Source organism: Aulonocara stuartgranti (assembly GCF_965226115.1).
Source record: "Aulonocara stuartgranti genome assembly, chromosome: 6".
Taxonomy (NCBI): domain Eukaryota; kingdom Metazoa; phylum Chordata; class Actinopteri; order Cichliformes; family Cichlidae; genus Aulonocara; species Aulonocara stuartgranti.
The window spans coordinates 29,045,938-29,067,045 of record NC_138944.1 but is presented as its reverse complement, the minus strand read 5'-3'; the positions used below and the strand labels follow the sequence as shown (position 1 = coordinate 29,067,045).

Sequence of the window (21,108 nt, the reverse complement as noted above, 5' to 3'; positions counted from 1 at the left end):
TCGGGTGCTTGTAATACGTTTATTATCTATTTTAGATCCGAGTAGAGACATATAATCTAAGGCAAAAGGATAAGATAAGAAGAAGACCGATATGTTTGTAAAGCATTCAACGTCAGTGTTTATCTCCGCTAACTACAACTTTCTCCCTGTTATCTGCTTAGAAAGTGATTTCCCATGGCAAACTCAATTTCCCATGAGCGCCTGGGTGAGGACGCACATTTACGTTTCGACGCGATCTGAGCCCTGGTTGAGGCAGTCCAGTCAGAGGCCATATTGGAATATATGAAGTCGGCTTGCACTTTGATGGAACTGAGTGTCTGCCGTTTTGAGAGTCTCTATACTGCTATCCAGGATTTATACGCGAGTGATTGCAACAGGCATTCCACTTGAGACTCTGCTAAGTCTGGACGGCAAGTTGTCTCGCTTCTTTTATTGGGAAAAATGAGTCCAACCGATGCTAAACGGGGGGCTAAACGCAGGAAGAACAAGCGGGGCGGTGGCAGTAGCTGCAGTGCTGTCTGCAATACCAGCGGTGGCAAGGCCGGGGTTGCTTCGGCCCTGGGCTGTGAGGGAACAGCAGCACCTGCCTCTGTCGTCGGCTTTTTGACACCTGGCAGTGCAGGCAGCGGGAATATAGGATCCATCACGGGCATAAACGACGAGGTAAGAGTGTCACACTACTGGATGTCAAAACAGGGGCGAGCAGCTTGGAGCGTTATCAACGACACATCTGATTTGGGCCCGAGACTGATGCGAGGAAGGCAGCTAGCTAGCTAGCTAACTAACAAGTGCAACGTAGCTGGTAGTTAACCGGCTTAATCACAGCTAATAATAGTTGTTTATTCTTTGTGAAATAATCGCCAGCAGTTAAACAGTCCCCAGTGTAATATAACACACTGTCTTAAACGTCAGGCTAACTTACTAAAGTCTTGGCGAAATCCTAACACTACCATCGTTAGCTTAAGTTAAGAGGTCGTAGGTGTATCGACAACGATTTAGACACAATCAAGCAGTTGGTTGATCTAATATTCTTCTCTGTGTATGGCTAGCACAGGTATAGATTGGGCTGCTCGAATCAAAGTTATTCGGGAATAACATTAAGATTAACGTAGGTGGCTCAAAAGCTGCTATCACCTAGGTAAACACTGATGCTAGCTTATGCTAACAGTCAAGAGCACTAACAATCTCATCACTGTTTTTGCGTTTTTAAATTCCGAGTTTCCGTCGTTTTTTCTCTCTCTCTCTATTTCTCTAGTCTGTAAAGGTTTGAGTTTAACTTGGTCATATTTTCCAGAGGACCAGCTAAAGTACTCGACTACCTCCTCCACGTTAGCCTAATGAGCCCGTATACTTCAATACCACGATAGTGAAACTTAACAGTGAAATCTTAAGATGGTTAGCAAGCTTATTTACAAGATCGGAGATGTTGGTTAGCTTAATGGGTCGCGTAAATAACACTTGAGTGTTTTGTATTCTGCATCGAAGGGAACTATGTCCTGTCTGTGCTTCTGTGTACGTTTATTGTGCTTTTGTAGTTATTCTGGTCTCTCACGTAGAAAGTGTGTGTGTGTGTGTGTGTGTGTGTGTGTGTGTGTGTGTGTGTGTGTGTGTGTGTGTGTGTGTTGTTTGTTTGGGATTAGTGATGTTACAGTATCAGATTTTCCGCTACAAGTGGGCAGAAGAATTCATGGTAACAACAATATCGCTGAAAATAAAGAAAAATACCCCTAGTCATACCAAGCTTCATTTATTTCATCGTAACTTTATTCATTTTAACTTTGTTAATTCACTGCTGCGCTAATAAGGTAAATGATATAAGAAATTTCTTGGCTAAACCATTATGGAAAACCAAATGTGACTACTTGGAGCCACTGCTGTTTTGTCTACTCTTTTTGTACACAAAATATCATGAAGCTTAAACAAAGACCGGTCATTCAGTCAGGCCTATGCTAAACAGGAGAAACACCTGTGAGTCATAGTGCAGGAGCTAGTGTTAGCTTGAAAAACTGTCAAGACAACGGTAATTAAATTAAAAATTTATTCCTCAAAGTAATACCAGTCTATCTGCACCTATCTCAGTGTGTGAGAGAAACACAGAGAAAGAAAAACCAATGCTGTTAGCACTAAACACCTTACTTTAGTCATCCATAAAGTAAGCATACACTGTCTAGTACGTGTTTATATACTATATAGTGCAAGGTGACAGTATAGCAGTTACTAAAAAGAAGAGAGCCTTGATATAAACTGGATTCCTAGTTGTTCAGGTCATTTACAATATGTTTATGTGCATGTTTTACTGCAGCATTCATTTTTATTTTTAAATGTCAGTTATTACTAATGCTTAACAGTACATGCACAGATAGCCAGCTTGTTTTTCTCATAGCACCGATTACTACCATGGTGGTTTGTGTCAGCCTGCAGCAGCAACAGTAATTTGTCGTTTAAGTTTACATAACATGAAACTGCTTGAATTTAATCCTTTAGTCTAAATGATCAGTTACGACTCCTTTTCTGCCAGTCTGTGCATGGCTAGATAGAGATTATGTTTTGCTATAATTTTTCTGAGTTGACTCCTTAAATGTGCGTACATCATTTTTGGGCACTTTTGTTTATAGGTTTTCTGTGTATGCAGTGTGTACTGGTGTGAACCTATGAGAGGTTTATCAGTATAAATATATATGCAGTCGAATATAAAACCCAGAAAATAATACAGAAAACATTAGAAGCTTTGAGGTGTAATATTGAAACTGTGTCATCACTTAGTGTAATTGATCACTTGCATAAATAGAAAGGGATGAGTTCATTGTAAACTATGAGCTGTTTTGTGTCCATCAGGTCAAAGTGAACAGCGGCATTACACCACAGTTTACAGAAGGACCGGTGAATGCTGACTTCTCTGGAGTCCTTCAGGTAAAGTACAGTCAAGGGTTTCTGAATCCACTCAATGATACAGAACCTTTGTCGCTCAAAGACATGTCCAGTTTACCAGAATAATACACACCTTGACAATAGAACTGTGTGTATGCTAAATGGTGGAAACCCACTCAAGATTTAAACATTCAGTGTTTCTGTTAATTCAGTCATTTTTAAGTATGGAACTTATTCATATTCGGTAGGACTTGCCTCAGTTATTCATACATTCAGATGCTCCAGCATTTGTATTTTTTATTTTTTTAACAGTAGGGTTTAAGTGTTGATAACTGCCTTTTTTTTTTCCTGATTACTAATGACGTTATTCCTCAGAATTCAAATCCATACAACACACATCACGAACATGAACTTGAACAAGGAACGAGGAAATATATGTATGAAATGTACTGTTTATCATAGAGAACCCAACTGATTGATCAGTGAGCAGATATTGTCTGCAAATATTTGCTTTTTTCGCTGATCTTTTATAATAATAATAATGATAATAATAATAATAATAATAATAATAATAATAAATGGATAAATAATATATAAATGGAAATTAAAAAGGTAAGGAAGAAGGGTGAGAAATGCCTTTCAACTATGTTATGAGAGTTGGCGTTGCATAGTTTGTCCAACAGAGGGCACTTTACAACTCTCCTGTTTGTTGTGTGAAACACTACACACTGATTAGGAGCAGTTGGATACAACGCAAATGAGTAAATGATTAACTAACATGTGTCACACAATGTTCAGCTACTTTCTTACACTAATTTAAAAAAAAAAAAAAAAAAAAAGAATTTACAATATCGACACCTGAGTTTGAGAATGTGATAATTTAAGAAGGAGGAAACATAGGATTCTGAAATTCATACCATAGCTGTACTAGGAGGCCATATCATGTTTGGATAGATGCTGATATTCCGTTAAGTGTAAAGCTGCCCCGCTCTAACCCAGAGTACTCACTGAGTCACAGTCTCCAGGAGTACACGTTTAAAATGTAGCTGAAATAGATGGAAGTCAACCTTCTTCTTAAAATCCCATAGCCATCCCACCCACCGTCACAAGCAGTCAGTGTGTATATCATTAATTGAAGCCTCTAGCTTCTAATTACGTGTTTGTGCCCCTCTGTGGTTCACGCACTGAAAGGACTCTGTGTTAAAGTTCCTGTGATTTAATGAAGTACAGCGGGCCTGTTCAAACAGCTGTTGTACCTGGAGTACATTGGGTTGTGAATGTTAGATTGGTTAGCAGTTCAAGTGATCACAAACTTGAGTTTTCCTCTAAAATAACATCTGTATTATTATTATTATTATTAGAAGAAAAAATAACCTGCTTTTATTTATTCCCTTAAGTAATAAATGACAACAGCCACTGCATTTCTATCTAGGGGATTTTAATCAAACACAGTGACTTCATGTAAACTAATATATTTTTCTTTCCCACCACAGACCCCATTCACATTTGGCCTGAACCAGCGAGCGCCCTACACTGCTGGTGATCGCTGCCTCTTGTGTCGATGTGAGCGTAAAGACACTGTCGTGCCTTCAGAGGCAAGCATCTCAGGCCAGAACGGTACGGCACAGCCTGCCAAGACTCCCAGTGCTCTACAGCTGCCTCTGTGGGTGTGCTCTGACTGCAGGCGCACAGTGGAGAAGGAGGACCGACATACTACTCTAGAGCAGTCTTTAGGGGTAAGTCACATGAGTGTGAAGAGAATTAAAGTTATAAAGAGTTTGTGCATGGAGAGAGAGTGCTGCGTGTCAAGCCTTTGCTCGATTCCGCCGTTCAGTCGGTTTTCTGGCTCAACACGGATGCCACATATCTGCAGTTTAACGTGCACAGCTGCGGTCTTTCAGTGGATGATGCAGCTCCTGCGTTCACCTGGCACTGCTGGTTCTGTGCCAGAACGGCTGAAACAGATGCAGCCACCGTGAGCAGCAGCTGCTGCTGTAAGAACGTAATGATGGAAGCAGAATAATACGATTGCACAAGCTTGAATTGATTCAACGAGGTAGCGACTTCTAGAAGCTTCAGCTTGAAATGTGCACTTTTTCAATTTTTCAGGTACATTAATTAAACAAAAAGTATCTCAGTGGATGAAATGCTTTTGATATATAATAAATGGTACATAAAAATGTAGTTGTGATTATGGCATTAGCTGCATCTGTATCTAAAAATGAAGGAACTAATTATAAAAATCATAATGATTTAAGTCTTTATTTTAACACGTAGTCACATTTAATACTCCTAATGATTAATTAAGAAAATAAGTGGCAGTGTTGCTGTTGTCGTCTTAATTAGTTTTCTCTCTTTCTCCTCTGCACACCCAAGTGTGACTGAAAATATCCTCTCAGGCCTGTGTTGTAAGATGACGTGTGTTTGAGTGTGCGCTCCAGTTACTCTGTATATAAAGAGCTTCTTTATGACCGACTGCCTGTGGAAAAATCTTGTGATTTGAAATCAGTGGGTTTTTTTTTTTTCTCCCCCTATAATACAAAGTGACTTTTTATTTTCCTGGTTGAATGTGTGTAGGAGTGATTATTAGTTGTAATTAATAAAAGCACTTTTGTACAGACAAATTTACAAAGGCAGCGACTCGACTTTGTTTCCGTTCTTGCAAATTCTAAAGGAAATTTTGCTTTTTATTTGTAGGCAGGTGGTAAGATTGCGCCTACATTTTTGTTCTTCATCCAAAGTCTCAGTCTGAGTTGCTTTTGAAAACTCCCAAACGTTTGTTTTTTGGAGCTCAGTCCTATGTTTTCTTAGTTGTTGGTGCGTTAGCCTTGGATGGTGGTCTTGGGTTTGGCTTCCTCTTAAATGTATTGTTAAATGCATCCTAACTGCAGGGGCGTGCTCTGCTGACTCACAGCATTATGGTCCTGTAGTCAAGGGGCCCAAGCAACTGGAGAGCTTTTATTTTGAAATAGCTGCAGAAAAGAAAATTTGCACATATATTCTCTATCTAGTCTGCCACATGCTGTGCTTTTTCTGGTGATGAGTGAATGATGGTGTGACATTATAAGTCAGTTCTCACAGTGGTTTGCTGATCTCGGCCCTGATGCTTGTCAATTGTAACTGTAACTTTTCTCTAAACAAAAAAAGACTGCACTGTGTGCTCATCCCAGTTGTAGTTACTGTCCAACACGTTATAAACGTAAATAGGCTGAGCGTCATGTGGTGCTGGACATATCAGAGCAGTCATTTTCAGGGCCTTGTAGCTGTCACAGTGTCCAGAGCCAGATCCATGAGATGATCAGAGATTATTTTATGACAAGCCACAGCTGAAGAGACTGAAGAGGAATCAACTGAAATGATTAAAAATGCTCTTAAATACAGAGAAGTGATTGACATTCATATTATATGTTAGCACATTATTTTCAGCCGTGCGACATGCCCAGTGTCACCATCGGCTCCTGAAAAATGATCAGCATCACAGTAAACTAATAAAAATGTTTCTGGATTTGTTCAATGCCTTATTGTGATGTCTTTGTTTTCCTTCATAATGCCTACAGAGTCAGGACTTTCTTTTGCACATGCCTGTGGGTAATGGAAACTTGGGCCAGGAGGCAGCCACAGGGGACAGACTGACCACTGCTGCGCCTACTCTACCCATGCTTCCTGCCCCGGACCTCACCACGCCGATGCCTGCTGATACAGTGTGCAGCTGCGAAGCTTGCAACGAGAGGCGGTCAGTTCAGGTTGACTCTTTGATTCCTTGCGTTTTTGTTTTTGTTTTGTTTTTTTCACTGATTCTTAATGAATTTGTGGGAATTACAGGGAGATCTCTGCCGAGTCGGAGAGGGAGTCGCAGCAGCTGCAGAACCACTGGTCGGAGCTTCGCTACCTGGTGCGCTACATCTACAGACAGACGGGAACGCCACTTGCAGATGACCACGACCAGCCTCTAGAGAGAGACAAGGAGGGCATGAAGGAGCTGGTGGACAGGTATGACCACGACCAGAAATCCTGCCTCTCTTTTTCAGGTCTTTCTTTCAGGGGCTTTCAGGGGTGTGTTTGGCCACTAGAGGTCCCTGTTAACAGGGAGCTTCTCTGAAAACAACCAGAGGCGTGGGAGCCTTTGCGCTGATGTCAACAAACTGAAACTGCTGCCTTGTTTTGTTTTGGGTTTTTTTGTTTGTTTTTCCAGTGTATTTGAACAAGTCCACAGGCCCGTAAAAAGCCTATTGGATTACTTAATATGATGTAATTGAGGAAACTATGTGACTCACATTGGGAGATTTTAAACTGTACAGACAGTGTTACAAGAGAAAGAAGAGCTTTACGTGCTGGTAGCATCAATAGATGGGGAATTTTTTTTTTCTTTTCCCACATTATGTTCATTGTTTTTCTCCCGCAGACTCTGTGAAAAGGATCCCTATCAGCTCTACCAGCGGTTGGAGCAGCAGGCTCGGGAATACGTCTTGGAAATGAAAGTGCGTCTATTGAAGCACCTTTCTGCAGGTTCCAAGAACACGGGACCACCTGGGACCATAGCTGCAGCCCAAGGTCCTCCTCAAGCCCACCAGTTCATCTCACTTTTGCTGGAGGAATACAACGCCCTCTGTCAAGCTGCACGAACCATCAGCAGCTTCCTGCTCACCCTGGTTCGTCCGAGTGTTGTTCCCCCACATACAATAACACGTTTGACATATTCATCGCATTCTTAACTTTTATTTTATTTCCTTTTTTTTTTTGCTCTTCCCCAGGAAAATGAGCACCTCCAGAAATTTCAGGTGACCTGGGAGCTGCACAACAAACACCTTTTCGAGAATCTGGTTTTCTCCGAACCGATCTTACACAGCAGTTTACCGGCACTCATTGCACAGCTTAGGTAAGACGTCACTTCTATTTAAAGGAAGACTCTATGACTAGACGCTCATCGTGATGATTTGATTGCTAATAAAGACCCAAATTGCACATTACCTTCTCAGATGCTGCCTTTGAACAAGCTTCCACAGTACTGAGCCATAAGCCAGCAGGCTTATCCCTAATCCCTATTTGTTTTTTTTTGCTTTTGTTTTCTTTCCACAGGCATGGCACAGCTTCCCATGATTCATACAGTGAAGATACGTACAGGACGTTATTAGAGAGCTACCAGCAACTTCAGCAGGAGATGGCTTCAGTGGCCGCTCAGTGGCAGGATTGTGAGAAGAGGATTGATGACTATGTGGATGAACAGGTACGCAGGGCAGTAAAAGAATGTCTTGTGTAACGCTCATGTTCAGTACAGAGAATAATAAATTGTGTAACATGTTTCTTTTGTAGATGCTTTTTAAGGTGGAGGGTCAGAATATTACCAACCAAAGAACAGAGCCACACAAGTCTTTAATTAGCAAAAATGTAAGTGAAATGAAAACTCTGTGTGACTGTTTAGATATTTTTTTTCAGTCTTTGATTTGTGAAGCTTCTAAAGTCTTTGTTGATTCTTACTATCTGCCTGTTTCCAGACTTTAAAGACAAAGCAGGGAATGCTGAAAGAGGACTGGGAATTCTTTAAGCAAAGAAGGTTTATAGAAGAACAGGTACGGCACATGATTATGACGCTGTCATTTTACAATGGAGTTTTACAGTTGTGTCCTTCAAAGCGCTGTAATGGTTTCTGTTTTTGTTTTTTTGTAGTTACCCAACAGTAAGAAATCCCCCACCGGAGATAACAACTTCACAGACACAATGAGAATGCTGTCATCTCGTCTGAGTATTCCAGACTGTCCAAACTGCAATTACAGAAGAAGGTGAGCTGTCAGGATTCAGTGGCTTGTCCCTGTCTGGCCTGGGATTACGTTACTCTTAGTCCAGTGAATTTCAGAAATAATTCAAATTATCTTCACAGGGGAAAAAAAAAAGGATAACATGTATAAAATAAGTGAACAGACTGGTTATGTTTAGTTGTGAAGAAATTAAATGAACCCCCCTCTACTTGCTGGTATTATTATTATTATTATTATTATTATTATTATTATTATTATTATGTGCAAAAGTCTTGAGCAATTTCTTTATATTTTGCTTCCAAGGAGCCAGAATTTATTTTCTTTTTTTTTTGTGGGCTCGTGCAATAGTTTAAGTCTTTTTCAGGCTTTTTCAGTGCAGTCCTTGTACCTGACCATTTTCAGAGGTTTCTTTTCTTTCTGTTAGCCACCTAACACTGACCTATGAATCATTCCAGCATAAGAACTCAAAGGATGAAACAGTGTTGTCTACACATAATGCGATTTCTATTAAAAATGATAAGATAACAGTTTGAAGGTCTAAACTGGTGTCTTTGCAAAAACAAAGCGCTATTAGCTGAAAACATGGCACATCTCTACATGCTGTGTAGGGTGTCCTGAGAAATTTTGAGAGGGAAAAAAACGCAGATGAAAAGCGTCTGAAAGTCATGTCCTTACGGAGTAGAAACCAATCCAGCAAAGATCTGACACTGTAACCATTTATTGTTTACTGTAGCCTGGTTAGAAATGATGTTGGTGGAAGGGTGGCTATCAAGAAGCCATTCTTAAGGAAGGGAGAAATGGGGAGCCAAGGCTGAGGTATGCCAAATTACACAAGAGGTGGTCTGAAAATCAGCAGTGACATGAGGTGAGGGTCATGTCACTGGTGTGGCTCAAGACTTTTGTCACTTTGCTATAGAACCTATTTAAAGATGGGAGAGCGAGATGTCAACATGTGATGTATTGAAGACCATTTTCCGCCATTAAAAAAGCCACTTAACTCATTTGACTGTATGGGAATTGTCTTTTTAAAATACTTCATGTAAGAACTTTACTGAGAGAGTCCTGTAATCAGTATCACAATATAAATTTTGTCTCAACTTTTTTCAACAGGTGCACATGTGACGACTGTAGCCTCTCTCACATCCTAACGTGTGGCATAATGGACTCTCCTATCGCTGAAGACCTCCACATCAAACTACCCATGCAAGGGGATCCTCCCCGGGACTTCTTGGCAGGGGTGCACCCTCCTAGCCTCTCTTCCGGCAGTTCAGCATCCGGCTCCAACTCCAGTTCTCCCATCACCATCCAGCAGCATCCGAGACTCATTCTGCCTGAAGGAGACACCAACACTTTGTAAGTCATCTATTAGTATTTTCCCCAATCTTAGCGTTAACATAAAAATAAGTGCTATTAAAGTGGAACTGATATTTCGATAAATAGTCTCTTCTTCTTCCTGACTTCTCATTTCTCTCTTGTTGTAGCATTAGCGATGATGACGAAGTGCCTCCATTGTCCAGTAAGTTTGGGGACATGTACCCTATGAGTGGTTATGAGGACAACAGTATGGTGACTGCTGCTGTGAACGGTCTTCATAACGACATCAACGGGGAAGGTGAAAACGTGGCGCTAAAGACAGGGGTGAGTCCTCTACAGCCCCCAAAAAATGCCCAAGATTAGCTGTGAATTTCCCTGCCGGGTTTCTGGATGATGAAGCTGCAGTTCATTATGAGTGGGTTACGGGTAATTTGGGAAATGTTTTGTCCTCACATACTAATTCAGTCTTTGTTCTGCACCTCTCTGTGTCAGTCTCCTCGCATTACCAGCAGCAGCAGCTCATCGGAGGGTGACGAGGAGGAAGCTAATAGCGAGGGTGGTGGGGAGCCCCCAGGGCAGCAGGAACAGCTTTCCTCAGGAAAGACCAATAGTCCTCCACCCTCCTACAACCACCAGCAGGTATTTATACAAATACAATGAGCCTTCATTCGTCTTCCTTTAAGGGCCATATGCTCAGACGCACTCATTGTGTGACGAGAGATCTAAAAATACTGATCACAGAACAAGAATGTTCTTTGTTGCTGTGGGTCCCGGGGTTATTGCAGGAGCGTGTTTTTTTTTTTTTTTTTTTACATGAATTTAAATTTTGTTTTAATTTTTCTTTTTTTTGTTATAGCTTAGACTGGGTTTGCTCATTTCAGTTTCAATGTGGTTCCAGTAGTTTCAGTATTAATTTGAGTTGCTAGTCCATTATAATATGAGTGGTATTACTATACAAACACTAGACGTGGTCATCTGTGCATCAGTGAAAGTCCCCTTATACTCTTTGTGTGGATTAAAGACTAGAAGACATTTGCTATTTATTTTATTTGTTCGTTTGTCTTTTAAAGTCTATAACTAAAGCTAATGCCACACTTATCTGGCCACGATCCTTGCCACCTCCAGGTACAGCTGTTACTGACGAAACGAGGTGCTTTATTTGCAGGGCAGGGTATCCGTGTATCCGTGCAGTGGCACTGATGAGACCTGAACCACTTTACTAATGTTCATGTGACACAAAAAGCACATCAGTTTAATTCTGATGTAAGAGCGGAGATAAAAACTTGGTAGTGTAGTCACACTAATTTAAAATAATAATAATAATGAAATCCTCGATGGAGCTGAATTGGAAAAATGAACTCCACTACTACATTCTGATACATGATTTAGCTGTTATTACTCTTTTAAATCAACGTGTTTCAAACCTATATTACCCCCACCCTCAGGCAGAGCAGGTCCAGCATGCCTGCGAGTGCCACGTGTGCAACCAGGACCCCAGCTCTTCCACCCTGGGCCCCGCCACGTGTTTGCCCCCTAGTCGGCTCCACGCTGCGCCTCCTCCCCCCGCTGTTGGACACCAATTCTTCACAGACAGCAAGACCCCCCCTGCACACCCCGCCCTCCACTTGTACCCACACATCCACGGCCACTTGCCCCTACACAACTTCTCCCGGCCCCTCCTGCACCCCACACTCTACCCACCAAGCCCACCTCTCACACACAACAAGGTGAGGATAACAAGTTTTTAGAGGTAGACGTAAGTTGTATTCTTCCGATCAGTATGTAGAATTCTAGCATTGAAAGTGTCTTTAAGGGGAAAATTGATTCATTTCCTTATCACTGGGGATTTTTCTTTTTTTAAGGTTCCAAGAACAATCCTAAGATTAGTTGTACGCTAGTTTCATTTAGTGTCACTGCAGTTCCTTTTTTCTGCCACAAGGGGACAGACTGAACCTAAACTAGGGGAAGGGGGGAAAAAGCAAAAAGAACAGAGCAGTCCTGAACTTTGTGCCAAACTCAAACCTGTTCATCTCATCATTCCCTTACTAATCACATTTTTTTCCCACCTTAAGCCTCTGCCCCCCAACCCTATATCAAACCACTCGGCGGCCAAGCAGCCAGCCTTCAGTGCGTCTTTACCAGAGCATGTATACCAGAACTGCTTCGGCGGTGCGGGCAGTGCAGGTGACTGGAACAGCTCTCTGCAGTGCCTCTCGCTCAAGTTTGAGAATTTATGGGACGCTGCTGTGATGAAGAGCTGGAATCCGTCTGTGCTGTTGCCCGAATCGCTTCCAGGTGAGCCGCCCAGGCACGGCACAAATCACCAATCATATTGAAATCATTTAAAAAGAATCGTTAAGACAATGTCTTCCCTTATGTTTTGTCCTAACCCAACAGGTGATATGCTTGGACCACCACTTGCTGATGTCCCCCTCCCTCCAACATCATCTATTTGCCCCCAAGGGGAACATGCCTCACTGCCCACGCCTCTGCCCCCTTCCTCGTCTTCTTCCTTGTCATCATCTTTGTCGTCATCCTCCTCGTCCTCATGCTCCTCTTCAGAAGCCAAAGAGCAGAAGAAGACCGGCGGCAAGAAGAAGTGTCTCTACAATTTCCAGGATGCCTTCATGGAGACGAATCGAGTGGTGATGGCTACCTCCGCCTCCACGTCCTCAGTGTCCTGCACTGCTACCACTGTCCAGTCAAGTAATAACCCACCCATCCACCTAGCATCTAAAAGACCCAACTCTTTAGGTAATATAGGAAGTAGGAGTAGTGGTTAGGTTTGTACTGATGGGGCTTTTTTGTTATTAAAATGATGGGACACTCAAACAATTTAACACCTACAGTTAAAAGGGACTCGTTGTGGTCGTCTCCACCGCCGTATTTTATTCTCGTACCCCAGCTCTGTGTTATTCATACATCAAAATATTTTTGGGTGCAGCCCCTCGGTCCATCAATTGTTTGAAACAAACCATTTTAGCTTCCTCTATTTAAACTGCCTTTCTTTTAATTGGCTGAAAAAAGGTGGTTAGACCTACTCAAACAAAACAACCATCTGACGGCTGTGGATGCTGTGCTCACAGGTATCATGTCGGATGTCTTTGGTATTATGCAGAGGCAGAAATGGAAGAAACTGAGCGTTTAGGGGTCTGAAACCGGAGTTTTTGACTCACGGGGAAACTTGTCAGTGTGTATTGTGCATCCTTCATTGTAAGAGTACATATTTAACTAATTGATAAGTCCCCTTGAAAATTTGGGTGTGTCATCAGTTTTGATCACATACAAATTTTGCTGTCACTGATAGCTTTTATTCAGCAGGATAATTATTCATTTTCTCTATTATAGTGGGGTTTTTTTATGGTATTTATTACCTCTTTGACCTTTCCAAATATTAAAGCACATGGGAAGGATGCCTATTCTTTTATATTTTTCTCAGTGTTAACTGTAGCAAGCATGTTTTACTATGCAAGGTTTGCTACTGTGTCTATGCTTGAATGCACAGTTAAGAATTGACAGAATGGTGAATTCAAATCTTATGTCCACACATTCATCAATTACTCAGATAACCTGGAGTAAAGTGTAAATTGTGTTTTATTCTGAAATGTCTGGTCGTTGTATTGTGGTGAAATGAATGATGTGGCTTGAGATAGAGAGAGAGAGAGATAGATATATATATATATATATATATATATATGAGATCGATCTAAGTTTAGATGAGCAAATATAAATATCAGCGTTATAATTCATATTCAAAAGGTCATCAAGCTGAAACTGCGTTGCGCTGGTTTAGAAGAAGTGGTATTGACGTGCGAAGCATGCGTCAGCAACACTTGGCTTGTTTGTTTTCCTGTCTGGAAGCTCTGAACACGATCATGTTGTTTTTGATGATGTGGGGATTTTTTCTTTTGTGTATTTTGTTAATGTAAATATTGTAATTCTGGCCATTTTCCCTCCCTTCTAGATGACGTATTTCACAATCTAGGTAAAGAGGACCACAGGCAACCCACTCCAACCACCCCTAGAAATGGCTCCACAGGACTTACCTCCCTCCCTCCTCTCTCGGGGCCCCCGCTCCCTCCAGCACCCACTGCGCACCTTCCGATAATAGGATCACAACCCTTCCCAAAAATGGCCACTCCAGCTCCAGACTTTGCAGACTCCCACCAGGGTCATTGCCTCCCACCCACAGAACCTCTGGCCACCTCAATGGATGGGCCCATCAGTGCCCCACCCAGCGTCTGCAGGCAAGTTTGCTGTCTGATTTCACAGGAAAGATTATTTATCTTATTTCTTTTTTGTCGCAGCAATCCAAACTGAATTTAAAGTACTGAAACATGAAAACATTATTTATTTCAGTGATCCTGACTGTGAAGGCCATCGCTGTGAAGGGAATGGGGGGTACGAGCATCCGCCATATGATGGAGAGGAGAGTCAGGACGAGGACAGCTGCTCGGAGCACAGCTCTTCCACCTCCACATCCACCAACCAGAAAGAAGGAAAGTACTGTGACTGCTGCTACTGCGAATTCTTCGGACATGGCGGGGTAAGACATGCATGTTTATGCAAACACATTGACCTCAGATTAACATCTTGTTGGTGTTTTTTTTTTTTTTTTTTTTTTTTGCTTTTGTTGTTGTTGTTGTTTTTTCCAAATGATTCATTTATTTTTATTTTCCTCCTCCGTACCCTCATTGATTGCGACACCCTTTGTTTTATTCACAGCCCCCAGCTGCTCCTACCAGTCGAAACTATGCAGAAATGAGGGAGAAGCTTCGCTTACGTCTGACAAAACGCAAAGAGGAACAGCCGAAACGCGAGGAACAGCAGCCGGTGATAGAAAGAGATGGAGGGGTGGAGGACCACAGGCGGGTGGAGGACCTGTTGCAGTTTATCAACAGTGCTGATAGTAAACCCGCTTCCAGTTCTAAGGCAGCAAAACGAGCAAGGCACAAACAAAAGAAGGTAACTACCTGCTGATCAGGCCAGAGGCCTTTTTGAAATGAACCACTTTCCTAGAATACTTGGAAATATAGCACTCAGTGGTCTTTATTATTATTGTTTTTTTATGAGTCAGAGTTGTCAGTACACTAATAGTAAATGTCTGTGTGCTTCAGATGGAAGAGAAGGCCCGTCTGGAGGCGGAGGCCCGCGAAAGGGAGGAGCAGCAGTTGTTGGAGGAACAGCAACGGCGACAGAGGCAGGAAGAGGAAGAAGCGCTTCAAAAAGAACTGCTCCGACTGCAGGAGCTGCAGCAACATCGCGCTGCCAAAAAGAAAAAGAAAGAGAAAGCAAAGGAAAATACCGCTCCCCCTCACAACAATCCACAGCCCCTTAAACAGACAGCTCAGAACGTCTTAGATAATCTTCAGAATGGAAAGTCACAGCTGCTTCAAACTCTCATCCGCCTCCCTGACCAGAAGGAACCCAGATTTGACTCACTACCCCGGCCCCATTTACAGCACAGCCCAAACTGCGCTGCTGAAAAGGGGTTTACCGCTGAGACCAACATCCCCAATTCTCCACCTGACCTCCTCAACGGCACCTCCTCTCTACTCGAGGTCAGCAGTAAATCTAAGGGTAAGCAGTCCGCTAAAGTGCCCACCTCTGAGGCTGCTGTAAAGAAAGCCCCAGAGTTACCCAAGAGCTCCGATGCGCCTGTAAAGCTCGCTAATGGCGCTACCACTACAACAGACACCAAAGCAATGCGAACTAGGCCCGTTGAAGCCCTCGCTCCTCTCCCAACCAGTGAACCCCAGAGGGAGGAAAGGAGCAATAACAGAAGTGCCAGCGGTAAAAGGCAGCAACACCAACCTCTAGCCCAAACAAAGGAAGACAGGATAAGCCCCCCTGTGTCAAACCCCTCTCCGTCTCCCCCTCCAACCTCCCAGTCCGAACAGACCCAGCAGAACGGCAAACCTCCGACCGCAGAGTCCCCACAGCCCAAAGGCAAGACCAAGAAGAGCAAGAAGAAGAAGGCAGACAAGATGAACAGCTCGATAGGTTGGTTTTAATCTTCTGTGTGTACAAGTCCGGACTACCCTGTCCTGCTGCTAAAGTCGGAACAACAAAGTGTTCTGCATTGTTTTCCTTTGTCTCCTGGATGTTCTGTAATAAGCAAGGTTTGATCACCATGAGCAAGTGCTAGGGAGTATTTCTTAATCCAGCTTTGCTGTGATCCCAAACTCGGACGTGCTGTGAAATGTTAAAGCACCTTGGAAACGTAATCCTGACAGATTAGAACCAGGAAAATGTGTATGAGACCAATGAGAGATGAATTTTTCTGTGTATGTATATATGAAAATGTTTTATTTTTATTTTAGATGATGTATTCCTGCCCAAAGACATCGACCTGGATAGCACTGAAATGGATGAAACGGAGAGGGAGGTGGAGTACTTCAAAAGGTGCGTTTGACCAAATTCTGGAGGAACACTACTAAAATGTGTTCTTCCCTACCTCAAAGGCCTAATGTCAGCTTTCTTCCTTCTTTTCTCTCTTTTCCAGATTTTGCTTAGACTCTGCCCGGCAGACCCGTCAACGGCTATCCATCAACTGGTCAAACTTTAGCTTGAAGAAAGCTACGTTTGCTGCACATTGAGGGTGTTTAGTGAGTGACTGTCAGGACAGAATCAGTACCTTAACAGCTATACAAACCCAACCCCGACCCTCCACTTATCCCTTTACTTCCACCCAACTGTTATCCTCCTGGAACTTCTCCCGCTGTGCCCAAATCACACCCACGCTGCCTTGCTTTGTTCTTGTCACTGTGTGGTTCCAACACAGACCCATCTGGACTGATCCACCTGCAGAAATAAAAAGAAATGAAATGACACAGAATCACAAAATGCTACTCTACATCTGATTAATTTTTCCTGCCTGCTTGTGTGCTTCTAGTCTGAGTTGGGCATTTCTCTTGACTGAAAAGGAAAAAAAAGAAAAGAAAAAAAAAAAGCCATGGTCTGAAATTATTTTCTTATATTGGCTTAACTGTAGTCAAAAGATGCTTATTATGTCTGGAAGGTTTCCTTAAAAAAGAAAAAGAAAAAAGAGAGACAATGGAAACTTAAAAAAAGCGAGAAATGTAATGAATTAAAAGCTGTATTTGACATATTGTGGCTTACTATCCCATCGTTTCCTGTTCCTAGCACGGCCTCTCATCACACGATTGACAAGGGAGCTTGGTTAGCTGGTTTCCACTCTCCCAAACCCTCCCCCCACCCCACCAACTACTTCCACCTTATTTCACAGAAAGGAGGAAGGCGTAATACTTGACATTGTTCTTTTTTTTTTTTTTTGGTTTTTAAGTTCTGTTTAACAAACTGTTGAGTAAACGTGTACCAGTTACAGTTTATGTTTTCTTTATTTTGACCTGTAGCCAGCTTGTATCAGAATACTTTCAGAATGAAATTGAAAAAGAACAATACTCACACTATCAGTCTGTTATAGAGTGTATATTGTATTAACACTAAAGCCAAACTGGCTACTTTTAACATATTGTTAAGTAATATTAAATCTTGTCTTTCTTTTTTGAAAGATGGAATACAGTAGTATGGCAGGATTATGTGTCTTGTGTCACATCTTATTTCCTACATACGGTAAAAAAGCCAAACCAAAATGTCAAAAGACGTACATACATTTACAGATGCAGTTCACGATATGTGAAGCTACTGTTAGCAGCCAGCTAGCTTAGTGTAAACAAGGAAATGGGGCAGCTTTGCCTCGCTGGGTCCAGCGGTTATAAAAATGCACCTGCCTGGTGAGTACACATGTGGTCGGGACATAGAGTCATAGTATAATGAGAACGCACACCCTGTCGCTTCTAAGCTTTTATGTTTAAAAATAATAATAAATAAAACAGATTCATAGTGGATCTTAAAATTACATAAATACAATCTTCGATGAACATGTTACACAGCGTCACTGTTTTAACTATATTTGAGCTAAAATGCAGAAGCAGTGTGTGGAAAAACCTAAGTACACCTCATGACTCAGTAGATGTGGAACCATCCTGGTGCCTGAATGTTGTCAGTCTCTCGTTCAAGTTTGTCGTATGGACCGCGACAGACTCATTGTGGAACAGTTTTGGACATTCTCTTCTTTACAATGTTACTCCAGTTCATTCATCCTTACAATGCCTAGAGCCTGACTCACCATCCCTCTACAACCGTGCCAAACACCTCCATTTGACCAAGCCACATTTTTTATTCTAATTTTTATGCTGTCGTGAACATTACCACTTAGCACGTTAGCTGAGGTCTGTTAGGAGATGTAGCTCCTGGATTTATTGCAGTTTCTTTGAACTTGGGGTGAATTGGTTTCACTATCCACTCCTGGGAATACTCAAAACTGTCTTGTATGATTTTATACTTATACTCTAGAATGATGGACTTGGACTCACCAGATCAATAAGCAGCAACAGCTGCTTCTTTAAGATATTTGCTTGTGTTCACGCAGACCTGAATGTCTTAAATCAGCAAAAATGTCAAAACTTGTCCTTCTACAGGTGCTCACATTTGCTCAGTTAATCATTGCATTTAATGAACAATGCCTGGCTGCTACTTATTCTCTTAATTCTTATGTTAGCAGTACTTAGTTTTTACATGCTACTTCTGCATTTTGACTTGCACAGTGTAATATGTGTTCATCTCAGGCTGTATTTATCTGCTATGAACTAGATTATTTCCTGACACATAAAACATTAGAATTTAAAGAGAGCGTGGTTTACTTCTACCATGACTGTAACTCTAACCATTCTCACAAATATTCAAACACATCTGTAGAATAACTTTAACACAACTGTGATCACATTTGGTATATACGGGTAATCAGTTAACACTATTTTGGGCTTCCCTGCTTAAGGTGAAAACACAATGGACCGTGGCTGCAAATTTTGGCTGACAGACATAAAATCAAACTCAGATAGCAAAAACATTACACAAACCACCCCCTTATAATGTCTACTGTTACAAATAAGCAAACCAAGAAGATACACCTTTTACTTAAAAGCACCTGTATCCTTAAGTGACTTATAACTTTGAAGTTCTGATTAATATGATTTAAGCAGCCTAAACATCAGCCCGGAAGCACAAAACAATCTCTGTAGCTTCTCGGTCATCTCAGTCAAGGTAGTCTTAAGCATCTTTTCCTCAAGTCTAACTCTTTTCAAGCACCAAAAAATAGCCCCAAACAGTTTTTGTACCAGGCTGTGCTTCTGATTTTACATAACGACTCTTTTATTGGAGCAAACCTCAAATGGCCATTCGAGAAACTATAGGTTTTAGCACTTTTTGGATTAGCTTAATTTTTCAACTCGGGTTTTATTTATTTATTTTACTAAGCTCATTTTGTGCTAGCACAAAATCTGTGTGACGTATATATATATATATATGTATATATATATATACATATGTGTGTGTGTGTGTGTATATATGTATATATATATACATATATATACATGGGGCGATCGTGGCTCAAGAGTTGGGAGTTCGCCTTGTAATCAGAAGGTTGCCGGTTCGAGCCCCGGCTTGGACAGTCTTGGTCGTTGTGTCCTTGGGCAAGACACTTCACCCGTTGCCTACTGGTGGTGGTCAGAGGGCCCGGTGGCGCCAGTGTCCGGCAGCCTCGCCTCTGTCAGTGCGCCCCAGGGTGGCTGTGGCTACATTGTAGCTTGCCATCACCAGTGTGTGAATGGGTGGATGACAGGTTGTGTAAAGCGCTTTGGGGTCCTTAGGGACTAGAAAAGCTATACAAATACAGGCCATTTACCATTTACCATATATATATATATATATATATATATAGAGAGAGAGAGAGAGAGAGAGAAAGAATAAATAGGACTTTGGCTATGCTACACCATTAGGTAGCTAAAATTCCACATGGCCCTTATACTTTTATTTAACAATAAACATTAAAGATAAAAACTGTGGGCACAGACCTTTTTTGGCTTCTGAAGTTGGGGCATGCCACACAAACTTTGAAAACCAGCTTGCTAACAAGAGGACTTTTGTCACCAGGTAGGTGGAGTTGCATTAGCAATTTAGCTACCATACTAACTGCATGAGTTATCATTATAATTATCCTTCAGCTATGAGAAGGGCTTTAATTTACTAGACATTAGAAAGAAAAGTCCACAAATTAATCCATTATTTATTACTGTTATTTAAATTTGTTTTAAAAAAGACTAACTGTAGCTTTATATTTGACACCAATGAAAACAGATACTCCTTTTTTTCTAATAAGCACACTCAACAATTAGGGACATTTCTGAAAATTTCTTACAGCTAATGTAAATTAGAAATCTCAAGATGATCATTTCCAAATCCGGAATTTGCGAATCAGTTGTACTTCTGCTAATCCAGGAATTTTACCCGTTGTTGCCCTTCTGCCCGTCTGTGGCTATGTTCAAAGTTGCAGGGTGAGTCACACCCTCATAAATGAGTTCCTTTTGGGAAATCCACAAACTTGCAGTCATAGTCAGTCTAGCAGGGCTTTGTAACTGAGTCAAGTTGATCCCAAGGTTTAGTTTCAGTTATGAGGTACATTAAACAAAAAGACAGCTGCCACCGGGCTACTTTGGACATTTACATGTAACTTAATTTCGTATGTGCTCATTGTAGAGCTGATTTGAGGCAATTACGAAATCAAGTGCATTCCCTCCGGGTGAAGGGAGCATGAAATGAGGTCATGCTGTGGCTTCTCTAGAAATAGATGAGTTAATACATAGTTTTCAGTGAACACGACTGACAGGACAAGCACATGTATTTGGGTTGTTTGTTTTTTTTATGAAAAAGACAAATTTTTGTAAAAGAACCAACTTGGACATTAACCGTAACTAAGCCTTTACTTCTTTCAAATGGCCTCAGTGGATTTCAGGAACTGACCATGAGTTTCAGTAACATTTGTTTATTCCCATAAAGTAAACTGGGATGGATTTTCAAGCAGTGATGGTAAACGCTGGTCGTACAGTACATTCAGAGGTTATATTTAGGACCAAATGGATAATGTGGAAGAGGAAGTGAGGTGCATTTGTGGTCATCACCATGACTTCTTCCTCTCAACTTTCCCATGAGCGACTGCTTCTTAAAACAAAGGAATTTCAGTACGAGCCGTTGTGAATGAGAGCAGCGGGGTAGATGCACTTCATACATAAGCAAAAAAGACTGGTTAGTGAGC

The 21,108-nt window shown here is 41.6% G+C and overlaps 1 protein-coding gene across 2 annotated transcripts; it reads left to right on the top strand.

The window, feature by feature from the left end:
- The first annotated feature begins 255 nt into the window (after positions 1-255).
- Positions 256-17,494, top strand: fam193a (family with sequence similarity 193 member A). Of its 2 annotated transcripts, none has more exons than XM_082536948.1 (23): positions 256-663; positions 2,836-2,910; positions 4,362-4,604; positions 6,426-6,601; positions 6,691-6,858; positions 7,271-7,517; positions 7,620-7,744; positions 7,945-8,092; positions 8,179-8,253; positions 8,361-8,435; positions 8,533-8,645; positions 9,732-9,974; positions 10,103-10,259; positions 10,428-10,574; positions 11,381-11,662; positions 12,008-12,230; positions 12,333-12,641; positions 13,900-14,182; positions 14,295-14,481; positions 14,661-14,900; positions 15,053-15,938; positions 16,259-16,340; positions 16,441-17,494. In XM_082536948.1, the coding sequence occupies exons 1-23, from the start codon at positions 442-444 to the stop codon at positions 16,532-16,534; spliced, it is 4,800 nt and encodes a 1,599-aa protein (XP_082393074.1). In that variant the 5' UTR covers positions 256-441; the 3' UTR covers positions 16,535-17,494. The 2 variants fall into 2 exon arrangements, with proteins under 2 accessions (XP_082393074.1, XP_082393073.1); XM_082536947.1 differs by having other exon boundaries at positions 12,333-12,689.
- The last annotated feature ends 3,614 nt before the right edge of the window (positions 17,495-21,108 follow it).